The 8,095-nt window shown below is 49.8% G+C and overlaps 1 protein-coding gene across 1 annotated transcript; it reads right to left on the reverse strand.

Moving 5' to 3' along the window:
* Positions 1–3,698: 3,698 nt before the first annotated feature.
* On the reverse strand, positions 3,699–5,650 carry TMEM253 (transmembrane protein 253). The gene is made up of 5 exons (XM_012734023.1): positions 5,543–5,650; positions 5,074–5,184; positions 4,926–4,982; positions 4,265–4,411; positions 3,699–3,922 (listed from the first exon to the last, which is right to left on the reverse strand). The coding sequence occupies exons 1-5, from the start codon at positions 5,648–5,650 to the stop codon at positions 3,842–3,844; spliced, it is 504 nt and encodes a 167-aa protein (XP_012589477.1). The 3' UTR covers positions 3,699–3,841.
* Between the last annotated feature and the right edge of the window lie 2,445 nt (positions 5,651–8,095).

Below are 8,095 nucleotides of genomic sequence, written 5' to 3' on the forward strand. Positions count from 1 at the left end.
GAGGTACAGGGGGTGAGAGGATTCACCAGAGACAGAGTAGGAAGCAGAACAGGCAGACTGATGAAGTACATTGCTGAGGGGAGCAGCGGGCTTGACAGGAGAGGTCTGCTGTCTCATAGGTTACCTCCCTGGATGGGGATGGAGCTCATGCTGCGGTGGCTGTGGGTAGCTTCATAGTGCTGCTCTTTATTTAACCTTCTGCTCCACCAGGGAGAGCCCTATGCTTATAGTTTTATAGTTTTTTTTTTTTAAAGATTTCTTTATTTATACAGAACTGGGGTACAGGCAAGAGGTACAGGAGCGGTGAGAGGATTCACCAGAGACAGAGCGGGGAGCAGAATAGGCCAACTGATGAAGTACACTGCTGAGGGAGCAGTGGGCCGGTAGGAGAGGTCTGCTGCACCATGTGGGTCACCTCCCTGACTGGAGATAGAATTAGTGCTGAAGTGGCTGCGGCTAGCTTCAGAGTGTTGTTTTAACCTGTTGCACCACCAGGGAGGACCTTTGACTGTTGATTTAGTAGTAGTCATTTTGTTCATGAAACAAAATCATTATAAAAACTAGTGAACACTAGTTCACTAGAGAGAATGGGTAAAAATGGGTTTAAGCAATGGTGGTGGGGGGAAAATATCAACTAGATGTTGATTTTTATTTTAATTTCACTATTTGTGATTTATATAACCAGTCCTCTGCTGACATTTTTTATTACCAAGAACAATGGCCAAAATTGTCTCTCATAGGTCCTCATAAGGAGAGCTTAGGAAAAAGATGCATTCAGTTTTCCAGGTTTGAGATGTTGTCAGGGTCACTTTTTTTTTTCTTTTTTAAGATTTAATTTATTTACACATACAGAAATGGGGTAGAGTCCGGTACAGGGTCAATGAGAAGATTCACCAGAAACCGTGGGAAGCAGAACAGGTAGATTGACAAGGTACACTGCTGAGGGGAGCAGCGGGTGGGTCAGAGGAGGTCTGCCACACCATGTGGGTCACTTCCGGGAATGAACTGGCACTGAAGCGCCCAAGCTTGGCTTAGCTTTGTAGTGCAGCGCTCCAATCCGCCTCATGGTCACTTTTTAATCTGAGTTGGAACATTGCACCTCATCTCCTGGATTCTCCATGTTTTCTTCTGTTGTTGGAAAGGTTGAGATAGTTCATTTCTCAAGTCTCTTCCATGTGTAAAACTGATTTCTATTTTCCCCTGATCTATTATTCTAAGTCTGATATCAAATACCCTACTGCTTGTCTTTGTTATCAGGTCAGGGTTTGGTATAGGCCACCTTATATTTTCTTTCTTAATGAAGAGACTTCAGAGAACAGACCAAAACAACAACTGGAAATAATATGGCCAGAAATGTGGAAATGGTTAGGTGTACATACAGTGCAACCTGATGCTAAAATATTGTGCAACCTTCAAGAGCAATGAAGAGCAGGTGTTTTATTTTATTTTTAAGATTTATTTATTTATGCACACAAGAACTGGGGTATATGCCAGAAATGTGGAGGGTGAGAGGAATCACCAGAGACAGAGTGGGGAGCAGAACAGGGAGATCTACTGAAATACACTGCTGAGGGGAACAGTGTGTGAGACTGCAGAAGTCTGCTGGCCATATGGGTCAACCCCCTGGCTGGAGATTGAGCTCCTGCTGCAGTGGCTGTGGATAGCTTGATAGTGCTGAGATTTACTCCTTACACCACCGGGGTAGCCTCCAAGCAGGTGTTTTAATGATTGGAAAATGCTTATAATAAAATGTTTAGAAGGAAAGTTAGATACTAAAAACACGCAGAATGTGCATGAGAGTCATTAACATAGCTATGGTCTTTCTTTCTATGCTTTTGTCTACCTTTATTCACAAGCAGAACAATATTCTGACTATTCAGAGTGTGACATGTTCACATCCTCTACTACTACTGTAACTCATGGTTTAATGAAGAAAGAAGACCACATCACCAAACTTTGTGGTTTTAAGTCACTGAGATTTTGGTATTGTTAATCACAGCATAACGTAGCCTAACCTGACTGATGCAAGGTTTATTCTCATAGTCACTAGAAAGAACATCTAGACTTCAGATGCACCACTACAAGTTCTTAGCAAGAAGACAGGGAGAGCAAATTATTTTTTAATTCCCTGCCTCCTCACCTACCACCACCTTCCGATTTTAAAGAAAATTTTGAGCCCTTCGCACGTGATCTCTCCATTATTCTGGCGGGTGGATTGGGGGTTGGAGAAGAGGGAGACAGAAATCTCGTTTTCTCCATTCCAGAGCCTAATCCCAGAACTGTCCCCACCCACTAGTACTCACACAACCTTGTCATAGGGCAACTATTACCACTCCCAAGGTGTCACAGAAAGGAGCTGCGCTGGCGCCGCTGCAATGTCAGGGCAAGGCAGCCAGGCTGTGCTCTTTCCTCACGGGTGCCCGGGCTTGGCTAAGCCCGGAGAGGCAGCATTCTCTAGGGGAAGAAGTCTTCTCAAGTGGGAACAAAAATGAGTGTGAGGCGCACACCCATCCTGGGCACTATGTGAATTTGGGGTGAGTTCTCTTAAGTACTCCGGCTCTGGTCAATTTCTAGTCTCGCGGGCTGGTAAGCTGCCCGACTGGTGCTAGGGGGCGCCCAGTTCTCCGGGGCTTTGCTCGAGCCCACCTGAGCTAGTCATCTTTGCACACTCGCAAAGTCTGAGGCGGTGGGGGTTGAGCGCCAGCGGCGCTCCAGCCAGCCGACCGCAGCCGGGATCAAAGGTCCGGAGGGCCGCCCCGAGGCCGAGCCTGCGCAGTTCCCTCCCGCTGAAGAGAAAGGGAGGCGCGGGGCGGGCTCGCCACACCGGCGTACTCGCCAGAGGCGGGAAACTCTCCGGCCTGGCCGCCGCCTTCCTCCTCTTCCTGCCGCGTCCGCCAGTGGCCCACCGAGACGGCGCTCCTGGGGCGCTCGGGCCCCGGGGGAGGGGGACAGAAGGGCCCCGGGCTTCTGACTCATCATCTCCAACCCCTTTCTCGCGCGCGCTCCAAGTCTCAGGACTTTGGACCCGGGCACTGCGCGGGGGGCACGGCCGCAGCATCCGGGAAACCCCGGCTCGGTCGGGGGCCGGCCCCCCGCCGCTGCCCGTCTCGGAGGCTGCCGGAGGGAGGGGTGGGGACCCACAGTGAGCTCGCAGCCGGGGCGGGTGGGGCGCGGAGCCCCGCGCGGGCTAACGCGCCCCGCTCCTCCCTGCACGCGGGGCCAGTGGTCGCGTCCGAGGAAACTCGGCTAGGCCCCGACTCGAGCGCCTCGCGTCACTCAGCAGATGCACCGGGCCCCCACCGCGGAGGGAAAAGCTTTTTATTTCCCAGCAGACCCCGGGGTAGCAGGGCATCCTGGGTCTTGTAGTCTCGGCCAGCGCGGAACGGAACGGTCCGGAAGGGAAAACTGAAGCACTCGCGAACTGGCTCCAGAGTGGGCGTGCATGGGAACCCCGACCTAAGAGTGAATGGGGATGTGAATGGTGGAAAGAAGGGAAACACAGACACGAGGAAGGTGTGAAGCTGTATGGGGGAGTTGGTGGAGCTGGAGGGAAAGGATGGAAAGTAGAGAGTGGGTATAGCTGAAAGCTGGCTTAAGGCTGTCCTGCGGGTGTTCAGGTTGGCGAGGTGAGGAAGGGTCTGTCTGTTCTGGGTATAACTTCCACAAGTTGGGAAAGGAAGAAAACGGGGCCTTGTCTGAAAATTGAAGGCACATCACCGGGCTTCATGTTGGCCTCGGGGTTCCGCACCATCTAGCTTCAGTTAGATGAGGTGGGTGCAGGAGGTCTGGAGAGAGCATCCTTGCAGAACAGGAGAGCAGCACCTGTCTTCCCCTGGCCAGCTCACTCATTTGTTCCATTTGCTGTGCTATCCCCGGTGGGTCCATTCTCCAAACTAGGAAGTTCCACGAACTCAGAGAAACCCTGAAAACCAGGCAGAGGTGTGAGGGGAACAAACTATAGGGATGAAAAAAGGAGAATTCCCAGAAAGAAGCAACTTCCTCCTTTTTTCCCATTTCCCCCCCTTGTGTTCCAGTGGCTCTTCTAGTATTTAGGGAGTTTCTTAATGCACCCCTACATTTCTGGTCCCAGCCATTTAGATACCAATGCCCTCTTAACCAGAAAACCAATCAGTTTTAGTCTTCCCTTACACTCCTTTGCCCCATTGTTTCCTCCCCCCACTCTCACCACAAGTGCCTCTGACCATGGTAGTCAGTGAAAGAATGAGCAGCAAACTGCTGCTCATTGCTTTTTTTCCCTCAATACCTCCTGCAGTTCCTGGTAGTGAAGACTCTGGCTTCTGCAGCATCCTGGCTTTCTCTGGCTCAGAAGGAATAGCGAGTATGCTGAGACCAGGGCTCCCCCTAGGGTGAAGGCCTCAGCACTGAGTTCTAGCACCAGCAAGCCCTGCATCTGCGGGTAGACAGGACTGAGTATATTCCAGAACACTCAGCACCCATTTGCCCCTACCTTTTCCCTCTCCATCTCCTCCTTTAGTCTCCTCAAATTCACCACCTTCTTTTTTATTCACCTGTATCTGAGGAGCAGAAGTTGGGGTGGGTCCCAAGGTGGTCACATTGTGTCCCAAGATTGTCTTCATCACCTCAATCACCACCACGATGAAACCCAAGATCAGAGTGAAGGTGTTGAATATCATCATGGCCTGCACCTGTCAGTGAATCAGCTCAGCACTGATCAGCCTAGGGGATTCAGCAACCTAGCCAAAAACAAAATTTGCAACTCCTATTCCTCCACCTCCATTGGCCCTCTTAACTTTCTTGCTCCATCTTTCAGGCCAGTCGGGCAGAGAAGATCTAATGGGATCACATAAAGAACACATAAAGAACCACTTACTTCCTGGGCAGAGCGGGGTGTGTGTTTATGTTGGGGAGTGGAAAGACAGTACTGCATTCTCTTTTTCTCTTACCTTCCAGAGTCGGGGCACTCTGCGCAGCTCAAGGGTAACAATTCCAGTGAGGAGATCCTAAATGGTAAGAAGGACAGTGTTGAACTCTGGTCCCATTAGGGCATGGCCCCAGGTCCTTCCTTCCACCCTTGCTTGTGTTGGCTCTTACCAAGGCTCCAGGTCCAAGTGGTAGTGCTGTGGTCATGTGACAAGCAGATTTCAAGCAGGCTACTGAGACAGCAAAGGGTACCACAGCGATTGCCAGCCATATTTGGCTCACCTAGGGGCCAGGAGCAGGTAGTTGAAGAGGAACTATCAGGGAGTCCCTCTCCTCTTTCCAGGCCTGTCTTTCTAGAGATCAGCAGCCAAGAGGAATGCGTGATGGTGGAAGGTACTCAACCAAGGGCCATGAAAGAAAGGGGTATCATTTAATAGTTTCCTGCCTCATGTCACAGTTTAGTTTCTTACTAGCTACTTGAAGATTAAGGGTCTTGCCATCTTTATTCTATGTTTTCTCCACCCTCCTCCCACTCAGAGCCTAGCACAGTTCGGGCACATGGGATGTGCTCATTAAACATGGAATTGAATTAGGGCTCAAGTGGACATGCTGAAGTTTGGGTGGGGCAGTCCCGCCTCACCGCCAGCACCAAGAGGGTCCCACTCTGCCTGTGCTTTGCCCAGTGTTGTAGCTTTTCCAGGTGAGTGCTGCGTCTCTCCTGATCTTGGTGACCAGCTCTTTCCTCCATGGCTGGAAAAATACATTATTGGATTTATCAGAAGACAGGACATACAGGAACATCTCTTTCAGCTATCCTCCTGCCCACTTCTGGTATCTAAAGAGTTGAGGTTAAGGAACTCACACCTACCTAGTCTGAGGCAGCTACTCCAAGGGTTGGGACCCAGCTGGGCTTGAAGCTCGCGGTGAGGCCTGGTAGCTCAGAGCAGATGACAGACTTTTCTTAGCAAAGACAGGCTGTTTGAATGGGGTGTGGAGGGGCAAAGGTCCCTTTGAGGGCCTAAGGATTCAGGGAGTGGCCACGGACAGATATGAGTCTCCGCTCATTCCACCGGATGCCCAGCCTCTTCGGTTCATCGTCATCTCTGTCCAGCCTGGACTCCTCTTCTGATCACTCCCTCAACCCTGTGGTAGACACTACCACTTTCAATTTTCCCTTGCCATGCTCTATTTTTTTTTTTTTTAATGTCCTCAACCACTTACTGTTCTCAATCACCACATTAGTGTATGGATTGGCCTCTAGTCATTACCACTTGTATGTAACTTTGCCCCAAGACCAGATAAGCTCTGCTTTCCTGTCTCTCACTTTCTAGATCATTTCTCCCTTCTTCTTCCTTTCTTGAAAGATTGATCCTAGATTAGACACCGATGAAGTAGGCAGGGAGCCCTAATTATAGTGAGTATTGGTTTTGACTCAGTAATATCTGCAGCTAAGTATGTGTAGAAGATGGTCCAGCTTGGAAAGGACACAATTGCAACAATTATTATTATTTTTTTTTTTGGAGAGATAGATGTTGCTTGCAGCCAGGCAGACCTGGACTAAAATCTCAGTCCTGTCATTTTCCCAACTGTCTGAACTTGGGTACATTATTCTACCTATTTGAATCGCAGTTTGTTCAAACTGCGTGATTAAAAAAAGGGACTAATATATGACTGTGAAGGCTGTTGACTCATGGTGAGTGCTTGCTAACCATTAGTGGTGCTGATGAGGTCATACTGATGTGCCGGATGCCCGTATACTAAAGGGCTTATTCAGAAGCTAAGCTAGTGACATTTATGTCTACAGTAAGACACAGAACCAGCTGGGCTCAAATATATACTTTGTAGGTCAAAAATAGGAGGGGCCCCTCTAAGTGCAGAGTCTGAGGCTTGGAGGCAACCAGACCTATATTTGGATCCCATATCTATCAGGGTGACTTTGGGCTAGTTACTTAAGCTCTGTGTTTTCTTATCTATAGAGGAAAGTTAGTAATACCAAGCTCAGCTGGGTTACTGGAGTATTAAAGAATAAAGTGCATCTGAATCAGCTCAGCCCAGCAGCTGGCACATAAATGTTCAATAAATGTTAGGGGCTATTACCAAGATGATTCGTGACAGAAGATCCTTGGGATTTAGCGCCAGGAGCCAGGGGCCTGGGAAGAGGTGGCTATCTTTGCAGTCGCTACTGCCCTATTCAGTGCTGGGCCAGCACTAACTGGGGCACTAGGTCCACTCTCCTTTCCCGTGGGGTGGAAATCACGTCTCAAATGATCCAGAGATCCTGTGTGTCTACTTCTTCCTCCACCTCCATGTGCATTAATTTTACTTGGTGGTCATGGCTTGCCAGGATATGGACTGTTGGGCTTGCCCTAAGGAGCTCTGAGCTGGCAAGCCAGTGGGAAGAGAATCCTTGAGCTTTATTTTCTTTACCTGCACGTGCTAGTTATATTTCAAAGTGTTATCGCAAGCATTATATACTCTCAAATATATGAACTGGCATTCGGTAAATCTTAACTAAATCTGGGCATACTACTAACAAGTTTTTTTGCCCCTGTCTAGATTACACCCCCACATGTGTTCATCCCCCACGGCTGAGCATAGTGATTGGTACTTATAAGCACTCAGTAAATATTTGTTGTATTGAAGAGCCATTAACGTGACTTAAGGAATGGAAAATAGCATTCGAGAGGAAGGAGCAGAAATTGTTTATCAAGAACAGAAAGGACCGAAGAGTAACTTTAATACTGTTTCTTATACGGCAGACATTAACTATCTCTATAATCGCCCCTCCTCCTCCCCGAAAAGACAGACAGAAATTGTAAGGGAGAGGCTTTGAGATAAAACCCCAGGAAGAACTTCCCGAGTCTGTGCATGTTGGGGCAGAAAGAGCGCCAGAGCCAACTCCTTCCCTGGTATGTCCGGGTTTAGGGTGGGAGGGGCAGTTCTGCTAGGAGGCTGGGGGAAGGACGAGATGACCTTTCAAAATCTCTTCCAGTATCCAGTTGGAATCGTCTGTGTGCCCCACCCCCGCTCGCTCCCTCCCTCCCTCCGACAGCGCCCCCCGTCTCCAAACTGCCCGCACCCCGCCCCTGGCGGCCGCCTCTCGCGGCTCCCGGGGTCCCCAGCTCCCTGTCCCCGGAGCCAGAGCCCGCTCCCGTTCCCGCGCGGCTCAAAGCCCCGCCGCGCCGCCCCCCGC

This window comes from Condylura cristata, unplaced genomic scaffold, assembly GCF_000260355.1.
Source record: "Condylura cristata isolate star-nosed mole 26May11 unplaced genomic scaffold, ConCri1.0 scaffold00045, whole genome shotgun sequence".
Lineage (NCBI taxonomy): Eukaryota > Metazoa > Chordata > Mammalia > Eulipotyphla > Talpidae > Condylura > Condylura cristata.

Bases quoted from the DNA above. Each gene is read 5' to 3' on its own strand.
- TMEM253 (XM_012734023.1), bottom strand. From the start codon at position 5,650: ATGGAGGAAAGAGCTGGTCACCAAGATCAGGAGAGACGCAGCACTCAC. The intron at 5,185-5,542 runs GTGAGGCGGGAC...CCTGGCCCCTAG, and splicing joins GGACCCTCTTGGTGCTGGCG to GTGAGCCAAATATGGCTGGC. The intron at 3,923-4,264 runs GTATTGAGGGAA...CCTGGTTTTCAG, and splicing joins ACTACCAGGAACTGCAGGAG to GGTTTCTCTGAGTTCGTGGA.